The 19,569-nt window shown below is 67.1% G+C and overlaps 5 protein-coding genes across 5 annotated transcripts; 3 read left to right on the top strand and 2 right to left on the bottom strand.

The window, feature by feature from the left end:
- Positions 1-323: 323 nt before the first annotated feature.
- Positions 324-2,304, bottom strand: LOC137845792 (M1-specific T cell receptor beta chain-like). The gene is made up of 5 exons (XM_068663259.1): positions 2,173-2,304; positions 1,619-1,948; positions 1,342-1,536; positions 976-1,097; positions 324-821 (listed from the first exon to the last, which is right to left on the bottom strand). The coding sequence occupies exons 1-5, from the start codon at positions 2,210-2,212 to the stop codon at positions 789-791; spliced, it is 720 nt and encodes a 239-aa protein (XP_068519360.1). The 5' UTR covers positions 2,213-2,304; the 3' UTR covers positions 324-788.
- A 3,778-nt stretch (positions 2,305-6,082) lies between these two features.
- Positions 6,083-10,449, top strand: APH1A (aph-1 homolog A, gamma-secretase subunit). The gene is made up of 7 exons (XM_068663252.1): positions 6,083-6,242; positions 7,662-7,832; positions 8,127-8,200; positions 8,574-8,696; positions 8,861-8,988; positions 9,311-9,434; positions 9,732-10,449. The coding sequence occupies exons 1-7, from the start codon at positions 6,130-6,132 to the stop codon at positions 9,794-9,796; spliced, it is 798 nt and encodes a 265-aa protein (XP_068519353.1). The 5' UTR covers positions 6,083-6,129; the 3' UTR covers positions 9,797-10,449.
- A 64-nt stretch (positions 10,450-10,513) lies between these two features.
- On the bottom strand, positions 10,514-13,019 carry CA14 (carbonic anhydrase 14). The gene is given in 11 exon segments (XM_068662579.1): positions 10,514-10,649; positions 10,763-10,847; positions 10,961-10,981; positions 11,081-11,207; positions 11,309-11,466; positions 11,551-11,617; positions 11,713-11,808; positions 12,574-12,675; positions 12,678-12,709; positions 12,804-12,959; positions 12,962-13,019. Coding segments are annotated over 11 exon segments (978 nt in total). The 3' UTR covers positions 10,514-10,573.
- A 2,814-nt stretch (positions 13,020-15,833) lies between these two features.
- Positions 15,834-17,976, top strand: CIART (circadian associated repressor of transcription; the record flags this gene model as incomplete). Its single annotated transcript, XM_068662580.1, has 4 exons — positions 15,834-16,163; positions 16,898-16,973; positions 17,075-17,153; positions 17,242-17,976. Coding segments are annotated over 4 exons (999 nt in total), but the record flags the coding sequence as incomplete, so codon positions are not given.
- A 610-nt stretch (positions 17,977-18,586) lies between these two features.
- Positions 18,587-19,206, top strand: MRPS21 (mitochondrial ribosomal protein S21). Its single transcript, XM_068663284.1, has 2 exons — positions 18,587-18,801; positions 18,927-19,206. The coding sequence occupies exons 1-2, from the start codon at positions 18,719-18,721 to the stop codon at positions 19,105-19,107; spliced, it is 264 nt and encodes an 87-aa protein (XP_068519385.1). The 5' UTR covers positions 18,587-18,718; the 3' UTR covers positions 19,108-19,206.
- Positions 19,207-19,569: the final 363 nt, after the last annotated feature.

Below are 19,569 nucleotides of genomic sequence, written 5' to 3' on the forward strand. Positions count from 1 at the left end.
CCCATCCGGACCCATGGACACGTACGGATCCAGGTGGAGCAGCAAATCCCGCACACGTTCAGGGTCAGTTGGGATCTGATCATTCCCACCGTCATGGTCCATCATCTCAGGGCACCCTGGGTCCCGAAGCCCATCATAAGTGTTTGAAGATGGAGGCAAAAAGGGCATAAAACGTTGCAGGGCACCACACGTTTTGGCCCTGTCGCTCGGTGGTTTCCCCTTGGGGTTCGTGTCCCAGCCACAGGAGCAGCAGCACGTGTGTGGAGGGGAAGGGGAGGTTGTGGTAAACCCTAAAGCCAGGGGAGCCGGGATGGCTGCCCCAGCACGGGGTCGTGTGCGTGGCCACAGACAGGGAAGGTGCTGAGAGCACGGGGAGCATCCTCGGAGCCGGCACACGGTGCAAGGTCGCCCTTCAGGAAGCAAAATGCAGAGAGGAGGGGCTAAAACAGGGCTGTGCTTAAGGCTCGAGGTGTAAAGGGACTTTTTTTTGCCCTGTTTAACAGCAGCTCCCCGTGGCTGTCACACGGGGCAGCACAGGGAGCAATCCCAATGAAGCTGAGAGACCCCGGTTGCATATAATAATTTTATTATGTGCATGGGATCCCTCATGGCCATCGAGCTTCCCGCAGCGCTCTCCGCGTTCCTCCTCCCCCTCTGCCATGCAGCCCAGCAGGGAAATGCAGCAGAGCGCAGGATGCCACCACTTTCCCTTTCCTCTCTTGTTTTCGCTGCTCGCAGACCGCAGGCGTGAGCGGCTTCTGGCAGGGCGGGCGTGGGGAAAGGGCTTCTCAGTGCCCCAGCGCCGCGTACTCGCACTCGGGCTGCAAGAGAGAGCGAGAAGCCGCGCGCTTGGGGCTGCGCCTGCAGCTGCAGGGGATGCTTTGCCCGCGCCAAAGCCCCCGGCCGGGCTGCTTGGGAGCTCCTTCCTCCTGCCGTGCCCACAGCCTCGTGCCGGGGGCTGGGGAAGCAGCTCACCTCCGGGCCCCGTCTCAGCACCGCGCGGGCCGGCCTTCGGCGCAGCCGGGCTGCCCACCACATCAAGGCGAGGACGGCGGCGCCGGGCGGCACGAAGGCCAGCAGCCACAGGAAGCATCCTGCTGCAGGGAGGGAGGGGAGGACAAGGAGACGTTGCCGACGGGGCACGGAGCTGGCGCCGGGGGCGGCCGGGGAAAGGGAGCGATGCAGGGAGATGGGGCCAGGGCAGCGTTTGCAGCGTTTCAGCCCAGGGAGACGGGGAAAAAGGGATTTAAGGCTGGAAGAAGCGGGCTTGGAGTCCCTGCAAGCACAGACCAAGCACAGAGCAAAGCCCGCGGTGCCCAGGGGGAGGCTGCTCGAGCTCACCCGTGCCGATGGTCTCGCTGACGATCCTGCCCATGCCGCGCTCCGTGGCCGTGCAATTCATGGCCCCGTCCCAGCGCTCGGTAGAGACCCAGGTGAGGTTCCAGGAGCCAGGGAGGTGGCACAGCAGGGGGACAAAGTCCGAGGGCTCCTCTTCATCCACGGGCACCAGGATGGAGACCTTGGGCTCGGAGGCATCTGAAAGTGAGAGGGAAAACCCAGTGTCCCCAGGGATGTCCCCAGGGATGTCCCCAGCACCGCCACACGTTGCCACGCTCACCTGTGACGAGGAGCCTGGTCCCCTTCCCAAACTGGGAGTGCGACACGGAGGAGGTGCAGTAATAATACCCAGAGTCCTCACGCTGCACATTGCTGATATTCAAGGGGAAAATGCCCCTTGCTCTCATCATCCCTGAGTATTTCCCCTTTGGTTTCGAGGCCGCCGTGCTCTCGTAAATCCATTCCAAGCTGCCATCCGGCTTCTCCCTGTACCAATTGGCACGCTCTGGGCTGCCTGAGATGCTGCAGCTCAGCTCGGCCGTCGCCCCAGGGGACACCCAGAGCTGTGCCGGGCTCTCCTGGATCCACGGCTCCTTCGCAGAGATGGCTCCTGCATTGGGGGAGTGGGTCTGAGCGCAGCAGGCAGTGCCATGGGTCACCCTCATGCTTCAGGCTGTTGGCTTCTTGCTCCAAACTGGTGTGGTTTAGGGCAGTTTGGTGCAAAATTGGCATTCCACAGCGAGGCAGCAGCACCCTGGGGTTTACCCCAAGCGGGTTTAGCATAGCAGAAAGCAAGGCTGGAGCATTGGTGCAGCGGGATGGGACGGGACGTACCTGTCAGGAGGAGCAGGAGAACCCCGGGCAGGCTGCACATCTCTGCCTGGGGCTGCCCACGCTCCTCGGTTGCCTCTCGGCTCCTGCAAAAGGCTTCGACACCGCACAAGGGAGCCTGGCTGTCGTCTGGGGTCGCGGAGGCACAGAGGGAAGGGGAGGCGATGCCTGGTGAGGGGACGGAGCTCGATGGGCTCCTGCTCGCGGGCTGCAATTTAATTGCAGCTCCTAATTGCAGTGGGGGGGTCCTGCTGCGCTTTGCCTGCCTGCGCCTCGCCCCAAGGAGCCCCGGACATCGTCCCCTGCTTCTTCCTTTCTCGCAGCTCGGCACCGCGGCTACTTGTGGCCTTCAGGCTGCAGCAAATCTCGCAGGGATGCGTGGAGACACGGGTCTGCTTTGGAGAGGAGCATGACGAGCACCGGGGAGGGCGGCGAGGTGCCTCTGGGTGTCTCTCGGAGCTGGAGGAGCAAAGGCTGCTCGTGGAGGCTCGGCCTCGTTGCAGCAGCTGGAGGCTGGGTGCGGAGCTGCCGGAGCCGAGGAGCGCTGCGGTCAGCCTCGCCTTGTTGATTTTGTCACCTCTCTGCTGTTTGTTCGCACGGAACCCCTGCCCCCCCACGCCGCTGCCAGCAAACCGTTGGCTCGGAAGGTTTTTGTCGCCAAAGTTGGGCGCTGGGGTAGCAAAGAGCCACGGTTGCCGAACCACAACAGGAAAGCAGGGCAGGGCTGGGGGACCAGACTTGCCTCTCGCCTTCGGTCCGCGGCCCTTTGAACGTCACCGGTAAGGTCACTTCGGCTGACGTGAGGATGGCTGGGGGGGCCGCGCCTGGGGGTGCAGCCACCCCCGCCCCGAGGCAGCTCCCCAGCCTCTGCGCTGCGGTTTCCCCAAAGCAAGAGCGGCGGCACGGTGCGCTGTGGTTTGGAGTGCCCAGCGCTGGGGCTGGCTTCTTCTTTCATGTCGAGAATTTGGGGGTGGGCACCCGAGGGCGTCACGGGGCCTTTGAGGAGCCACCTGCAGCCCTGAGCATTGCAGAAATGGTTAAAAGCCAAATTTTCCTGCCGGATGTGGGTCCGTGCAGCAAGCTGACACGAGCTCTGCACCCGGCGATGCACCCCACAGCTGCCAGCAGCGGCGAGTGGGGAGGACACATTCCCCGTGGGGACACTGTGTCCTCCGTGGGGACACCGCGTCCTCACGGCTGGGGGAGATCAATGCTGGGGCCCCACACTTCGTGCATCCACAGGACCCGGTGCACTCGGCCCCTCTGCAGAAGGGCTGGGACGAGCACGCCGATGGCTCCCCTGGGTTTCTCCTGCACGAAGGCGCTGCTGGCCACGGGGCTGCTGCTGCTGTGGCTGGGTGAGCATCGGGGCAGGCGCTGGGGAGAGGGGCACCTCTCGCTTTCTGAGTGCCCCCGTGATTTGGGAGCACAGGCTGGGCTTGGGGAGCAGGCATTGAATGAGCCCCCGGTCGGTCCCTGCAGCACCGGCAACGTTGCTGGCAGTGCAGCAGCCCCAGCCCTTCGTCTTCGTGGAGCCCAGCACTCCGGTGGAGATCAGCTGCATTCTGGACGAGACGCAAGATGGCAAAGGCAACGTGTTCTGGTACCGGCGTGTCCGTGGGGAGAGGCCCCGGCTGATCCTCAGCTGCTTGCAAGTTCAGGGGGAATTTTCCTGCGAGTACACGAAGGGACGCGCCGTGCTGCACATCGCTGCTGCAGGCAGCAACCACACCGGCCTCTACCTCTGCGCCTACTACATCAACTCCAGGCTGAAGTTTGGCAACGGCACCGCGCTGATCGTGGGAGGTAGGGGGGCTGCTGGGCTAAGGGTGGCGGGTGGGGGGACCCCAACATCTACCCCTGAGCCCTCTCTTGTTAGATGTGGAACCCCCCAAGTCTCCCCATTGCACAGTCCACACCCATGTCCCTACAGCGGATGGGACCCCCATTGCATGGACACCCCCCATGCCCCTCGTGTCACTAGGAGGGGTCCCCAGGGGCATGTGGGGTCCCTGCCCACATCGCAGCCCACCGAGCCCCTGCTCTCGTCTGTGCAGACAGCTGGAGGGCCCAGAGCTGGGTGCGGGTGCTGGCGCCCCACGGCTCCCCTTCAGCCCCCCCCGGCCTGGTCTGTGCCGTGGGCAACGCCAGCGGCCCCGTCCTCGTCTCCTGGCCGGGGGGGCCCCGACCCCAGCAGGTGCTGGGGCTGGGGGGCAGCACAGAGCTGCTCATCAGCCCCGCGGGCATCGCCGGGGGCACCGGGGGGCTCTGCGAGGTGCGCTTCAATGCCTCCGGTCCCCCCGTACGCAGGAGCGTGGAGCTGCACGGGGCCAAGGGTGAGCACGAGCCTGGGCACCGGGGTGACCAGGGGACAGGGCACATGGGGTCACCCCCCCCAGCAGCTTCTCGGAGCTGGGGAACATGTGGGGAAAATGATGCAACGTTGGGGGTAATGGGGACATGTTGGGGGTGATGGTGGGATAATGGGGGGCAACGGGGAGATGTTGGGGGCGATGGGGGGATGCTGGGTGGTGATGGGGGCATGTTGGGGGTGATAGCATGATAATGGGGTGATAGGGGGATGTTGGGGGGAAGCTGGGTGTTGACGGGGGGAAGCTGGGTGGCGATGGGGGAATAATGGGGAGCAATTGGAGGATGTAGGGGTATGGGAGAGGTCAAGGGGGGGACATGGGTGTCAGCAGATGGCTGGGACAAGAGGCCCCCCCCAGGTGCCTGCACAACACCAAGTGTCGTGGCCATGGCCGCAGCCGGGGCGCTGCTGCTGCTCGGCCTCAGCCTCGGCGTCCGCTGCCTCCTCCGCGCACGGACGGGTAAGGAGCCGAGCAGGGGCTGGGGGTGACGGCCCCCCCTGTATCCCCTTTCTTCCCCTGCTGCCCTGCACCCCGCTCCCCCATCCCATCCCATCCCCAATTCCCCTCCGTCCCCATGCTGGGGACACGTCTCTGTCCCCGCCAGGACTCCGGCCCAGAGCCCCGAACCCTCCTGCACCCCAGCACCAGCAGGTGAGGCCCTGCGGCCCCCGTGAGTCCCTACACGGGGCAGTGGCAATAACGGGGACAGGCAAAGCCCCACTGGGGTTGGGGGCTGGTCTTGGGGCCGCTCTGATGGCGTTGGTGCCCGCAGGGAGAGCTGACGTACGCCCAGCTCCGCTTCGCCACCCCAGCGAGGGCAGCGCCGTGACCCACGGGGCTGGGCCCCAAGGCCTCGGTGGCGGCGCCGTGCAGCCCCGGGAGGCTGCGGCTGCCCCGGCTGCCGGGACAGCGGGGACTGAAACTACAACGAGGGGGCTCGAAGGAGCAGTGAATGACGGGATTGGACCTCAAATGTGGCGTTAATAAAGAGATTGAAACAAAAACATTGGATAAAGCATTGTATTGAAACTGAATTGAGGAGTAAATATAGAGAGTGAAACTCAAACGAGGAGTAAATCGTGGGGTTTAATCTGAAACGAGGCGTAAATATAGAGATTGAAGCTCAAACAAGGAGGGAATGAGGGGATTGAACCTCAAACGAGGAGTAAATAACGGGATTGGACCTCAGACATGGAGTTAATAATGAGATTGAAGCTAAAATGAGGAGTAAACAATGGGATTGAACCTCAGATGAGGAATAAATAATGGGATTGATGCTCAAACGAGGATTAAATATAGAGATTGAAGCTCAAACGAGGAGGGAATAAAGAGCCTGAACCTCAAATGACGAGGAAATCGAGATCAAACCCAAAAACCAACGCCCCCCCCCAAGGGGGCGCCACAACTCTCCCCGAACTACAACTCCCATCATGCCTCACGGCACCTCCTCACCTCCCACCCCGCTCCCCACCGCCTACATCTCCCATGGTGCCCCGCGGCCAGGCCGCGCTCTGCCATTACCTCGCCCCGTTCGCAGGACTACAACTCCCGGCGTGCCCCGCGGCGCCCCGCCCGCCGCCCGCCGACCATGGGGGCCGCCGTCTTCTTCGGGTGCGCGGGCATCGCCTTCGGGCCCGCGCTCGCCCTCGTCCTGCTGACGGTGGCGGCCGAGCCCCTGCGGGTCATCATCCTGGTGGCGGGGTGAGGGGGCCGGGGGGGGGCCCGGGAGGCCGCCCCGGGGGGGGCCGCCCCGGTATATGGGGCCCCAATGGAGGCCGGCCCTATATAGGGGGGCCCCTGTGGAGGGCGGCCCTATATGGGGGGGCTCCTCCGGAGGCCGGCCCTATATGGGGGGGCTCCTCCGGAGGCCGGCCCTATATAGGGGGGCTCCTCCGGAGGCCGGCCCTATATGGGGGGGCCCCTGTGGAGGCCAGCCCTATATGGGGGGGCTCCTCCGGAGGCCGGCCCTATATGGGGGGGCCCCAATGGAGGCCGGCCCTATATAGGGGGGCTCCTCCGGAGGCCGGCCCTATATGGGGGGGCCCCAATGGAGGCCGGCCCTATATAGGGGGGCGTCTGTGGAGGCCGGCCCTATATGGGGGGGCCCCAATGGAGGCCGGCCCTATATGGGGGGGCCCCAGTGGAGGCCGGCCCTATATAGGGGGGCCCCTCCGGAGGCCGGCCCTATATAGGGGGCTCCTTGGGAGGCCGGCCCTATATGGGGGGGCTCCTCTGGAGGCCGGCCCTAAATGGGGGGGCCCCAATGGAGGCCGGCCCTAAATGGGGGGGCCCCAATGGAGGCCGGCCCTATATAGGGGGGCTCCTTCGGAGGCCGGCCCTAAATGGGGGGGCTCCTTCGAGGCCGGCCCTATATGGGGGGGCTCCTCCGGAGGCCGGCCCTATATAGGGGGGCTCCTCCGGAGGCCGGCCCTATGGAGGCCGCGCTCTGGGGGGGGGTGTTTGGGGGAGCCCCGGGTTATGGGGCAGCCTCTGGGGGTTGGGGGGGCTGAGCCTCACCCCAAATCCCTCCTGGCAGCCTCCCCATTTGTTCTTCTGTTTATTCAGAGCCTCGGAGCCGCTCCCCACAGCCCCCGACCCCCCCCAGGATGTGGTTTTGGGGTCTCCCAGCGCCAGGAAGGTGCCCGGAGGCTGCGGCCTCCACCACAACCGCAGGGGTTGAACCCACGCAGCCTCCTCCCGGTGGCACCGTCCCTGCCATGGGGGCCAGCCAAGCTGCCGGCCCTTTTTTTGTGGCTTTTCGGGCGTCTCCGGGCGATGGGGCGGCACTTTTTTGGGTGCCACGGGGAGACGTGGGGGCACTTTCCTTCTCTCGAGGCCAGGCCTCCGTTTGGCTCCGCTGAGCACCTTAGAGGGCAGCAGTCATCCTCGGAGGAGGTTTTGGGGGCCCTGAGACGAGAAGGGAAGATTTTGGGCTCCCAACCCCTTTGATTTTTCAGCCACCTCCTTGAGCCAGGACCCGGTGTGACCCGGAGCCGGGACAAAGCCGAGCAGCCTCCGATGGAGCCGCTCAACCTCGTGCGATTCCGGCCTCCGACTCGTGAGGGGAAACGCCTCGGGGGGGGGTCCCGGCCTCACCTCGTTGTTCCTCTCCCTCCGCAGGGCGTTTTTCTGGCTGGTGTCTCTGCTCCTGGCCTCCCTCATCTGGTTCGTTTCCGTCCACCTCAGCGACCGGGAGGACGCCAAGCTCCAGTACGGCCTCCTCATTTTCGGGGCTGCCGTCTCCGTCCTGCTGCAGGAGGTTTTCCGATTCGCCTACTTCAAGCTGCTGAAGTAAGAGCCCGGCCGGGGGCAGCGCTCCTGTGGCCACCTCCCCAAGCATCCCTCACCCAGGGCTCTCTTGGGATCCAGTCAGTGCCAAACGCTGTTTTTTTTTTAACCCAAGCAACCCCCCAAATCCTCTTCCTCCTTAGATCCTGCTCCGGAGCTGTTCTCCCTTGCTCCTGCCTCGTTTATACCCCCCCCCCCAACCCCTTCCCTGTTTGCACAAGCTCCCTCTGCAGCGCGGAGCCCCACGCAGGCCTGATTCCTGCCCCCCTGCTCACTTTTTCTCCCCTTCCCGAGCAGGAAAGCGGACGAAGGCTTGGCCACCATCAGCGAGGACGGCCGCTCGCCCATCTCCCTCAAGCAGATGGCTTACGGTGAGCACGGGGGCTCGGGGGCAGCAGGACCCTCGGCTATCGGAGAGCAGCGGCAGTGACCACGAGCCCACCGGGCTCACTCGCCCTTCCCAATTCCCTTTTCTGCCTTTTCCTGCACAATTTGGGGAGCGGGGAGCGTGTGGGGGCACTGAGGGTGCTGATCGGAGTCGGTGGGGACCTTAAAGATGATTCTGTCATGATTAATTTGCTCCTTGATTATTTTTTTTCCTGGCAATCTGTCTGCGCATCGCTAAGAGCTTCAGCCTGGTTCTGCTCCTGCACCCCCAGGGGGGCTTCGAGCCCCCGGGGCAGGCAGGAGGGGGGGTGGGCTGTGCTCAATCTCCTTTTTTCTGATTTCTTTCTCCCTCCGCAGTGTCCGGCCTGTCCTTCGGCATCATCAGCGGCGTTTTCTCCGTCATCAACATCCTGGCTGACTCCATCGGGCCGGGCATCGTGGGGATCCACGGGGATTCACCCTATTACTTCATCACCTCGGGTGAGGCTGGGGCCAGGGGGGGGGCAGAGCTCTCTTTTTTGCTCTTTTGGAGCGTTCAGCCCCAAAAGCAGTCGCACGAGGCACAATTTTGCCCAAGGGAAACCCCCGGGACCCCCCAGCGGTTGATGAAGGTGTAATTTTCTTTCCTCCCCCCCCCCCCCCAGCGTTCCTCACCATGGCCGTGGTTCTGCTCCACACCTTCTGGGGGGTGATTTTCTTCGACGCCTGCGAGCGCCGCCGCTACTGGTGCCTGGGGGTGGTGGTGGCCAGTCACCTCGCCACCTCGGGGCTGGTGAGTTGGGGGCACCCGGGGGGCTTCCCCCAAAATAAATCAGGCGTCGGGAACCCCTCTAGGGACAGGGAGGGGACCCTGGGAACACCCGGAGGCGTTTCCTGCTCCCCAAATCTCCTCCGGGGATGTTTGGGGCCGCTCGGAGCATTCTGGTACGAGGCAGGGGGGGCAGCGGGATTTAAGCAGGGCTAAGGGGGCAGCGGGAGGATTAGCTGCTAATCCCAAATGGGAAACCTCGAGGCTGGAATTTGAGCTCCTGGCTCCGCTGTCGCCGTTTCCCGTTGCTCACCCCGCTCTTTGTGTCCCCCCCCCCACCCCACAGACGTTCCTGAACCCCTGGTACGAGGCCAGCCTGGTCCCCATCTACATCATCACCGTCTGCACCGGCCTCTGGGCCTTCGTCACGGCCGGGGGCTCCTTCCACAACGTCCTCAAGTGCCTCTCCTGTAAGAGCCGGGCCGGGAAGGGCACTTTTGGGGGAATTTTGGGGGCTTTCTGCATGTCCCGTGGGGGTGGGGGGGGGCTGGGATGACCGCGGGTTTTGGGTGCCCTCAGCACCTTCCCCCAGAGCCATGGGGCCGCGAGGAGGGGTCGCACCTGCACCCACCTCCCCGCTGCATCTCCTGGAAGATCGGGGTTCCTAAAAACCCCCCAAAAACGCCCCCCACCCCGCAACGTTTCCACCCTCTCACCCTCTTCATCCTCGCCCTGCCTGGGCGTTTTTTTTTCTCCCCCCCCCCCAGGTAAGCAGGAGGCCGACAGCCGCGTGATGATGTACTCGGCGCTGCGGGTGCCTTTCGAGGAGTGAGCCGCGACCGCCCCCGGACCCCAAATTTTTCCCCTCCCCGGGGGGAACTGGACGATGCTGGGTTGGGGGCAGCCTCCGTAGGGAGTTTTTGGGGGGGTTTTGGGGAGTTTTTGTCCCCCCGGAGCTCCCGGCTGACTCTGCAGGGCAAGGCCGAGTCTCTCCGCCCGTCCTGCCCCGGGGCTGGGGCACAAACTCAGCTCCGAGCCCCAACCCTAAACCCCCCCGTTCCTTTTTGGGGGGTTTTGGGGCATTTCGTGTCCCCCCCTGTGCCGTGGCGCCCCCGTTAGCTTCGGTAGTGACCCCCCCGTTGGCCTTTCCTTACTGGGAATCCCCACGGGGTGGGAGAAGAGCCCGGGGACAGCCCCAGGGCTGCTGCGGTGCCACCGGGCTCGGGGCAGGGCCCCCCCTGTGACCCCCCTGTGTCCGTCCCCCCCCCAGCACAAGGGGCTCAGGGCTGTGGGACCCCCCCCCCAGAGCATCCCATACAGCCCCTGGGAGCGGGGTGATTGCTGAGGGGGTTTTTGCCCCCCCCCCCACTCGCTGCTCCCCACTTTTGGGTCTTTTCTAAGCGCCCCCTGGCTGGGTGGGGGGGGGCGGGGGGGGGGGGGGTTAAATTATTTTTTTGATTCAGAGTAAAACCCTTTTAATAGTGACTACGTGGCCCCGAGCTTTGTGGGGTGGGGTCGGGGGGGGGGAAAGGGGTCGGCGCCCCTCATCCTGCACTGGTCCCAGCCCCTGGGTGCTGGGGGGGGGATTTTTTTTTTTTGGGGGGGGGGCTCAAGGCCGGTGGTGCTCAGGCGTGCGGCGCGAGGAGGCTTTGAAGACCACGTCCTGCTGCTGCCTGCTCCTCGCGCTGCCTCGGGGGGAGATAGAAACCCTCAGGAGGGTGGGGGGAGAAAATTGGGGGGATCCTGGCCCCCCCCAAGTGGGATCAGGGCTTTTTTTTTTGGGGGGGGGGGCTCTCACCGCAGCCTCTTGCTCGCGAAATGAACGGCGAGGAAGAGGCCGAGGCAGCCGAAGACGGTGCCGAAGACGATGGCGACGACTTCACCTGCGTGGAACCCCCCCCCAAAAAAAAAAAAAGAAGCACTCGGAGGGAGGGGGGGGGCAAAAGGACGCCCCCAAACCCCCCCCCCCCCCCCAGCCTCTCTGCCTGCGCCCTACCTGTCGAATAGCCCTCGGGCCCTGCAAGGGAAGAGCCAGCGCTGCCCTTGTGCCCTTGCTGGGGGCTCTGGGGGGGCACCGTGTGTGTCCCCCCCCCTCGTCCCACCCCGTCCCCCTCACCGCTGCTGAAGGACGCCAGCACCAGCCTCTGGTTGAGGTCCTGGGGGGCCCGAAAATTCTCCTCCAGCCTCTCGGGCTCGGGCTCATCGGGCGCCGTGGCATAAAGGGAACCCCGCAGCTGCTCCAGCTGAATTGGGATTGGGGTTGGTTTGGGGTGGGGGCTTCAGGGGGTGCTCCCCCCTCATCCTCAGCCCCTAAATTCCCCCAAACCCCCCCAAAAATCCCCACCTGAGCCCGGCTGAGGAGGACGGGCTGCTGGAAAACGCTCCAGAGGACGCTTTGGAAGCAGGGGGGGGTGGTGAGGGACCCGTTGTAGCGGTAGTAGCGATCCAAGCGCTGGGGCAGCAGACCCCGCAGGCTGAAGGAGGGGATGGAGGTCGCCTGCCCTACAAGAAATTGGGGCGGGGGGGAGCAAATTGGGACCCCCCCCCGGGGAGGTGAAGCCCCCACTATCCCCCCTCACCCCTCACCGGCGTAGCGGATGCTGCCCAGGTGCCTCAGGATGTTGTCGTAGGCAGGGTTGGGTTCGTCGCCGGCCTGGATGGAGATTTGGGTTTTTTTGGGGTGGGGGTCCCCAAGGGGGTCAGGATGGTGTTAATAGGATTTGGGGGGGGGGGTCCCGGCCCCCGTACCTCCAGCAGGACGCCCAGCACAGCCAGCCCGGCGGCGTGGTGCTGAGCCTGGCTGGCGTTGGCGAAGCGCTCGGCGTCGTAGTGCACCACGTGCAGCTGCGGGTTCAAGGGGGGGGCCCCTCGGTGTGCCCCCCACCCCACACACCCTGGCCCCTTCCCGTGCCCGTTCCCGGTTCCCACAGCGGGATCCCTTCGCTCTGTGCCCGTTTCCCACTCCCAGCCCCATTCCCAGCCCCATTCCTGTGCTGATTCCCACCCCAGCCCCGTTCCCGTCCCCATTTCCCAACCCATTCCCGTTCCCGTGGGGATTCCCACCCCAGGCCCTGTTCCCATTCCCATTTCCCACACCAGGACCCAATCCCACACCGATTCCCACACCGGGCCCCATTCCCACCCCAGATCCCACCCTAACCCCAATCACACACTGGCACCCCACCCTGACCCCATTCCACTCCAGACCCCCACCCCGACCCCATTCCCACACTTCCCACCCTGACCCCATTCCCACACCAGCCCCCCCAACCCCATTCCCACACCAATTCCCACCCAGCCCCCTACCCTAACCCCAATCCCACACTCATCCCCATACTGGGCCCCATTCCCATACTGGGCCCCCACCCGACCCCAATCCCACACCCATTCCCACCCCCATTCCCACCCCAGCCCCTCACCCTAACCCACTCCCACACCAGCTCCCACCCTACCCCAATCCTACACCAATTCCCACCCCGACCCCATTCCCACCCCCATTCCCACCCAGCCCCTGACCCTACCCCCACTCCCACCCCCATTCCCACCCCGACCCCATTCCCACCCCGTTCCCCCTCCCACCCCATTCCCGGGGGGGGGCCACCCCCGTACCTCAGCGGGTGCCCGGTACCCATCCAGGAGGTGCTCGGCCCCCCCATTCCGCCCCCAATGGAAATGGAGCTGAGCGGCCGCGAAGCTGTGGGGGCAGCCCCCCCCAGGCGCAGCGAGGGGGGCAACGCCAGCACCGCTATAGGGTCGGGGGGTCCTCGCTGAGCGGAGACCCCAATAAACACCCCCCCACCTCCATCCTCATCGTCACCCCCCCCCCGGTAGCCGCTCACCGGTGTGGCCGTTGTTGGCGAGGCCGAAGGTGGCGGCGGGGGGGCGGTTGTAGCCTATGGGGCGCAGGGGGGGCAGCGAGGGGTCCGGCAGCGCCCGCCCCGTCCCGATGTCGATGGGGGATTGGGAACGGCCCCCACACGCCGGGTGCCCTCGGGCCAGTGCTGCTGCCCATGGGGACCTACGGGCACCAAACCCCGTGGTGTCCCCCCCCCCATTTCAAACAGCCCTAAAAATACCCTAAATACCCTCATTTCCCTCTAATTTCTCCCCAATTCCCCCCACCCTATAAAAAAAACCCAAAACCCAACCCCATGGGGACGCTGCCACCACTCTGGAATCTTTTTTTGGGGGAATTTTTTTTGGGGGGGGAACTGCCCCGGGCTGACCCACAACTGAGGCATCTGGGGGGGGTCCCAGTCCCTTGGGGGGGGGCACAGGAGAGGGGGGGGCTTAATGGGGATTTGGCCGGGGCCGGACCCTAATTGGATTTGGCAGCTGGAGCGGGGCCCCACGCCTTATGTAAAGGAGCACAATGGGGCCATTGGAGCGCACGGGTGGGATTTTTTTTGGGGGGGGGACACACACAAGGATATGGGGGGGCTCTGCCCATCCCGCAGCGCCCCAGTTTGGGGGAAAACGGGGCTTTTTTGGGGGTTTTGGGGGGTTGTTGCCCACCTGGTGGCATCCCAAATTGGGGGAATGTTGGGGGGGGGGGGCTGGGCACCTGGTTCTTGGGGGGGTCCCAAATGGGGAAATGGGGGAATTGGGGAATTTGGGGGGGGGGGGGGGGGCAGGGGGGGCCCCCAGGGGTGCTGCCACCCCCCCCCCCGACCCCACTCACCCTCGTACGTCAGTGGGGACCTGCAGAGGAAGGAGAGGGGTTTGGGGGGGGCAAGGTTTTAGGGTCGGGGGGCCCCTCCCTATAGCCCCCCCCCCCCAGAACAGAGCGGGGCGAGCTGGATGGGAGCAGTTCAGCCCTGATTTGGGGTAAAATCCTGAGGGAATAGGAAAAGGGGGGAGTGGGGGGCTATGGGGGGGGGGAATTGGGGTTCTGGGGGGGGGGGGCACTCACCGGCGGGGAGCACGGGGGCCAGGCCCCCCAGGAGCAGCAGTAGGGTGAGCAGCATGGTGGGGGGGGGCAGTGGGGCTGGGTGCCGCCGGCCCCCGCTTTAATACCCCCGGGGGGACCCGAGTAGGGGGGGGGATGAGGGGGGGGGAGAGGGCGGGCTGGGGGGCGGGGGGGGTCCTGGGGGGGGTTGGGGGGTAGGGGGTCTGGGGGGGGATGTTGGGGGGCCGGGGGGGGCTTAGGGGGTGGGGGGATCCTGGAGGGGGGGGGCTTGGTGGGATGTTGAATTTCTGGGGGGTGTTGGGGAGCTGGGGGGGGCTTGGGGGGCTGAGGGGGGGGCTTAGGGGTGTTGGGGGGGGCATTGGGGGGCTTGGGGGGGGGCGTTGGGGGCCTGGAGGGTGTTGGGGGGCCGGGGGGGTGGGGGGGCGTTGTTGGGGTCCTGGGGGGGTTTGGGGGATGGGGAGGTCCTGGGGGGGACTTGGGGGGGAGTTTGGGGGACCCTGGGGGGTGTTTGGGGGGGGTGTGGGGGGTGCTCAGGGGGTGTTGGGGGTCCTGGGGGGGGCTTTGGGGTCCTGGGGGGGGTCACTGGGGGTCATTGGGGGTCCGGGGGGGGGCTGCAGGTGCCGGGGGGGGGCACTGGGGGGGGGATGCCCCCGCCCCGCCCCCTCCTGCCCCCGCCCCCCCCCCCCCGCCTGCCCTCCCGCGCGCTCCCGCCGCCCCCGCGCGCTCCCGTTCCCGCGCCCGCCCCCGCGCGCGCGCTCCTCCCGCCCCGCCCCTCCCCGCCCCCACGTGGGCGCACACGCGCCTGCCCCCCCCCTCCCCCCTCCCCCGCCCATTATGTAACGGGCGCCGAGGCGAGGCCGCGCCCTCCCATTGGCTGAGCCCGCCGCCACGCAATCCGGAGGCCGCCTCCCATTGGCTCTCCGCGGGGGTGGGCGGTACCCAGCGGCCGCGCGGCCACATGGAGGGGCGTGGCCGCGGCCCTCCCCCTCGCAACCAATGGGCGCGCGGCGGCCACCGCATTGGGCACGGCGGGCGGGCGCGCCAGCCAATGGGAAGCGAGGGGGCGGGGCGAGGAGCCGAGGCTCCTCCCACCGGTGGGGGCGAGGCAGCCAATGGGAGCGCGGGGGGGGGCGGGGCGTCGCGGGAGGCACGTGCGGCCGTGCACGTGTCCGCGTGGGGCCGGGGCGGAACCGGCGCCGGGACCGGGCCCGAGACGGGGACGGCGGGGGACGGGACCGGGACAGCGGGGACGGGACGGGGGGAACCGGGACGGGGACTGCGGGACAGGACACCGGGATCGGGACGGGGGGAACCGGGGAAGTGGCACCGGCACCGGGACACCGGGACCGGCACCGGGACACCGGCACCGAACCGGCACCGGGACATTGGGAGCGGCACCGAGCAACCGGCACCGGGTGCAGGCACCGGGGCACCGGCACCGGGACCGGGACACCGGGACCCTGGGACACTGATACCGGGACCGGGACACCGAGACCGGCACCGGGACCGGCATCGAACCGGGGCACCGGGACCGGGACTGTGACATCGGCACCGGGATACCGGGACACTGATACCGGGATCGGAACCGGGACACCGGCACCAGGACCCGGACCCGGACCCGGACCCGGACCCGGCCCACCGATACCGGGACACCGGGACACCGGTACCGGCCCCGGGACACCGAGACCGGGACCCGGCCACCGGCACCGGGACCCCGGGACCGGCCCCGGTCCAGGCCCGTTGGCACCGGGACCCCGACCCCGGGAGCGTCCACACCGGGACCGAGCCACCGGCAGCAGGTGGGGGGGGCGCGGAGCCGCCGGTACCGGGAGGAGGGGGGGGGGGGGCGGCACCGGTAGGGGACCCCCCCCCCACCCCTGAAACGGCGCCGTTCTCCGGTTCCGTTTTTAATTTTTTTTCCCCAATTTTTCCCGTTTTCCCCTTTTTTCCCTCCAGGTGATTCCGCCCCGCTTCGGGGGCGCCCCCCCCCCCGCCCCCCTCCCTCCCGGGATCCCCGCCACCATGGAGCCCTCGGGGACCCCCCCCCCGCGGGACCGAGGCGGGGACCCCCCCCCCGGACCCCCCCTCGGAGCCCCCCCCGGGGTCACCCCCCCCCCGGGATCCCCCCGGGACCCCCCCCCGGGACCCCCCCGGGGACCGGAGCGGGGTCGGAAGCGACCACCGGGGGGGCACCGGGAGCCCCCCCCCGGGGGGAAGAGGCACAAAACCGGGGAGCCCGGAGCCGCCCCCCCCCGCCCCCAGCGACGGCGACCGCCTTTTTGCCCAAAAAGTGAGGGTTTGGAAGGAAAAAGGGGGAGGGGATAAGAAGGGGGGGGGCGGGTTTTTGGGGGGGGGGGCTGTGGGTTTTGGGGTGGGTTTGGTTTTTTTTGGGGGGGCTGTGGGTTTTGGGGTGGGTTTGGGGGGTTTTGGGGTGGTTTGGGGGTATTGGGGGGCAGCTGTGGGTTTTGGGGGTGGTTTGGGGGGTTTTGGGGCAGTTTTGGGGCAGTTTGGGGGGCTATGGGTTTTGGGGTGCTTTGGGGGAGATCATGTTTTTTTTTGGGGGGCTGTGGGTTTTGGGGTGTTTCGGGGTGGGTTTGGGGGCTTTTGGGGTGCCTGTGGGTTTTGGGGTGGTTTGGGTTTTTTGGGGGGCTGTGGGTTTTGGGGTGTTTCAGGGTGGCTGTAGGTTTGGGGAGGTTGTGGGTTTTGAGGTTTTGGGGTGGGTTTGGGGGCTTTTGGGGTGCCTGTGGGTTTTGGGGTGCTTTGGGGGTTTTTGGGGTGGTTGTGGGTTTTGGGGGGCTGTAGGTTTTGGGGCGCTTTGGGGGGCGCTGTGGGTTTTGGGGAAGCAGTGGTGTTTGGGGGGCGGTTTGGGGGGGGCTGTGGGTTGGGGGCCTGGGGATTTTGGGGTGTTTTGGGGTGGCTGTGGGTTTTGGGGGCTTTTTGGGGTGGTTGTGGGATTTGGGGGGAGGTTATGGGTTTTGGGGTGTTTTGGGGGGGCCCTACGCTGACACCTCCCCCCCCCCCCAGTGCCGGGAGCTTCGGGGCTTCATCCGCCCTCTGACCGAGCTGCTCAACGGGCTGAAGATGGGGCGCTACGACAAAGGTGGGCACCCCCCAAAAACCCCAAAACCCCCCCAAAATCCCCCAAAACCCCCCCAAACCCCCCCCCCCGGGGGGCACATTCCCAGCTGCGGCTCCCCGCAGGGCTCAGCAGCTTCCAGCAGAGCGTGGCCATGGACCGGATCCAGCGGATCATCGGCGTCCTGCAGAAACCCGAAATGGGGTGAGCCCCCCCCCCAAAAAAAAACAAGCTCCCCCCACCCTTTTTAGGGCCGGGGGGGGGTTTATGGGGTCGCCTTTCTCTCTTATAGGGCCCGGTACCTGGGGACGCTGCTGCAGGTGGAGGTGATGCTCCGGGGCTGGTTCCCCCACGTCGCCCCCAAACCCGGGACCCCCCCCGGTTCTCAGGACCCCCCCCCCCAAAAAAAAAATCCTGCTGACTCCCCCCAGGAGGGGGGGGCCTGGGGAACCCCCCCCAGCCCCGTGGGCGTCCTCCTGCTCCTCCACGACCGCCTCCGCCCCCGTCGGGCCCCCCCCCCCCGGGGGGGTCACCACCGACACCTCGGGGACGCCGCCGCCGCACCACGGGGGGGGGCAGGACCCCAAACGCCCCCCCCCCACCCGGACTGGACCCCCCCACTCCCCCCCCCCACCCCACGGCGCCGGACGTGTGACGAGCGCCTGGATTTTGATTTTTCTTCAATTTTATTATTATTATTTTATTTTTTTGGGGGGGGGGGGGCTTATGGGGTGCCCCCCCCTCCAGGAGTGCTGTGCCTTGCCCCCCCTCCCTCCCCACATTTTGGGGTCCACGGGGGGGGGTGAGGGGGGGACACACATGGGGGGCGGGCCCCCCCGCAGCGCGGCCTCACCCCGGCCTTGTGCCTTCCCCGTGGGATTTTTTTTTTTTTTTTGGGGGGGGGGGGGTCCCGTGCCCCCCACCCCACCCCCCCCGGCTTGATCCCAGCCCCCCCCCGGGAGCAATAAACGGGAGCGGCCGGGGCCGTTTGGTGCCGGTGTCCTTGTCCCATTTTTGGGGGGGGGGGTTTGGGGGGGGGGGGTTTGGGGAGGGGGGGTTTACGGGGTCCGGAGGGGGGTCTCACAGCCCCCCCCCCACGGGTATGGTGCCCCCCCGGGGGTCTTACACCCCCCCCCAGCCCCAGTATCCCCCTGGGGGGGTCTCATGGGGACTCCCTGGGTGTGGTGTCCCCCTGGGGGGGTCTCATGGGGCCCCCCCCGGTTGTGCTGCCCCCCTGGGGGGTCTCACAGCCCCCCCCCCACGGGTACGGTGCCCCCCCAGGGGTCTTAAACCCCCCCCCCAGCCCCGGTGTCCCCCTGGGGGGGGTCTCACGGGGCCCCCCCGGGGGTTTTACCCCCCCCCCCCCCATCCCCAGTGTCCCCCTGGGGCTCTCCCAGCCCCCCCCGTGTCCGCTGCCCCCCCCCGGGGGTCTCAAGGCCCCCCCGCAGCCCCCCCCCCAGTTTTGGCGCGCTGGGGGGCGTGGCTCCAGCAAGCCCCGCCCACCTCCCTGAAGCCGCGCTGTGATTGGCCAAGCCCCTTCCCACAAGCCACGCCCCCTCCCCGCTCAACCCAGACCTGTTTGCTCTGGCCACGCCCCCTTCTTTAGGCCACGCCCCTAAATAGAGCCCGCGGCGACTTCCGCTTCCGGGGCGCGCGGCCTGGGCGAGGAGCCGGGGGGCGGAGGAGGCCGCGGGGAGGCCCGGAGGGGGCCGGAGCTTCCCGGGGGGGTCCGGCCCGGTACCAGCGCCTCTCAGCGGAGCCGCCGGGCCATGGCGAACCACCTGCGCTTCGTGGGCCGCACCGTCATGGTGCGCAACGGCAACGTGGACGCGGCCTACGGGGCCCTCAGCAGGTGGGGGGGGGAAGCGAATAAACCCCAGGGGGACGGGGCCCCCCCACCCCCCACCCGGAGCCTCGTTTCCGGCCCTCGGAGGCCGCTTTTTAACCCTTTCGCCGCCGCTCTCGGCCCGCCCGCAGGATCCTGGCTCACGACGGTGTCCTGGAGACGGTGAAGCAGCGGCGCTACTACGAGAAGCCGTGCCGCAAGAGGCAGCGGTTGGCCTACGAGGCGTGCCGGCGCGTCTACAACGCCGAGATGGCCCGCAAGATCGCCTTCGTCTCCCGCAAGAACCGGCCGGACCCCTGGCAGGGCTGCTAGCCGGGGGCGACGGCTGGCCGGCCGCCTGGCCTGCTGGCCGGCTGTCCGCCCAGGTGCCAAGAAACCCCCGCGCTCTGTAATAAATCGCTCCTTTTTCCAGCTCGGCTGCCCGCCTGTGAGGGCTGCAGATGAGGGTTTATTTTTTTTTGGGGGGGGTTGCGGTCGCTCTGCCCCCTCTGGGATTGAGGGCAGGCCCCTGGGGATTTGGCGGAGCCCCCAGGGGGGCGGGAGCAGCTGATGGTGTGGGGGGAGGGCGATTTTCTGCCTCTTCTCGCCCCCAGGGGACAGGGGGGAGACACCCAGGGGATCCGGGGAGCTCCCTGGGGTCGGGGACAGCCCCGTGGGGTTTTGGGGGGAGCTGTCGGGGGTCGGGGCAGCCCTCGGAGGGGCGGGGGGAGGCCTTGGGGGTGGGCTGAGCCCGCCGGGGCTTTGGGGCAGCCCCCCGAGGAATTTGGGGAGCCC

The sequence above is a fragment of the Anas acuta genome, chromosome 28 (genome assembly GCF_963932015.1).
Source record: "Anas acuta chromosome 28, bAnaAcu1.1, whole genome shotgun sequence".
Classification (NCBI taxonomy): domain Eukaryota; kingdom Metazoa; phylum Chordata; class Aves; order Anseriformes; family Anatidae; genus Anas; species Anas acuta.

Excerpts from the sequence above, each read along its gene's own strand:
- LOC137845792 (XM_068663259.1), bottom strand. The coding sequence starts at position 2,212 with ATGTGCAGCCTGCCCGGGGTTCTCCTGCTCCTCCTGACAG. Across the intron at positions 1,537-1,618 it reads GACCAGGCTCCTCGTCACAG|ATGCCTCCGAGCCCAAGGTC; the intron begins GTGAGCGTGGCA and ends TCTCACTTTCAG. Across the intron at positions 1,098-1,341 it reads CAGCGAGACCATCGGCACGG|CAGGATGCTTCCTGTGGCTG; the intron begins GTGAGCTCGAGC and ends CCCTCCCTGCAG.
- APH1A (XM_068663252.1), top strand. The coding sequence starts at position 6,130 with ATGGGGGCCGCCGTCTTCTTCGGGTGCGCGGGCATCGCCTTCGGGCCC. Across the intron at positions 8,201-8,573 it reads CCTCAAGCAGATGGCTTACG|TGTCCGGCCTGTCCTTCGGC; the intron begins GTGAGCACGGGG and ends CTCCCTCCGCAG. Across the intron at positions 8,697-8,860 it reads CTATTACTTCATCACCTCGG|CGTTCCTCACCATGGCCGTG; the intron begins GTGAGGCTGGGG and ends CCCCCCCCCCAG.
- MRPS21 (XM_068663284.1), top strand. The coding sequence starts at position 18,719 with ATGGCGAACCACCTGCGCTTCGTGGGCCGCACCGTCATGGTGCGCAAC. Across the intron at positions 18,802-18,926 it reads GCCTACGGGGCCCTCAGCAG|GATCCTGGCTCACGACGGTG; the intron begins GTGGGGGGGGGA and ends GCCCGCCCGCAG.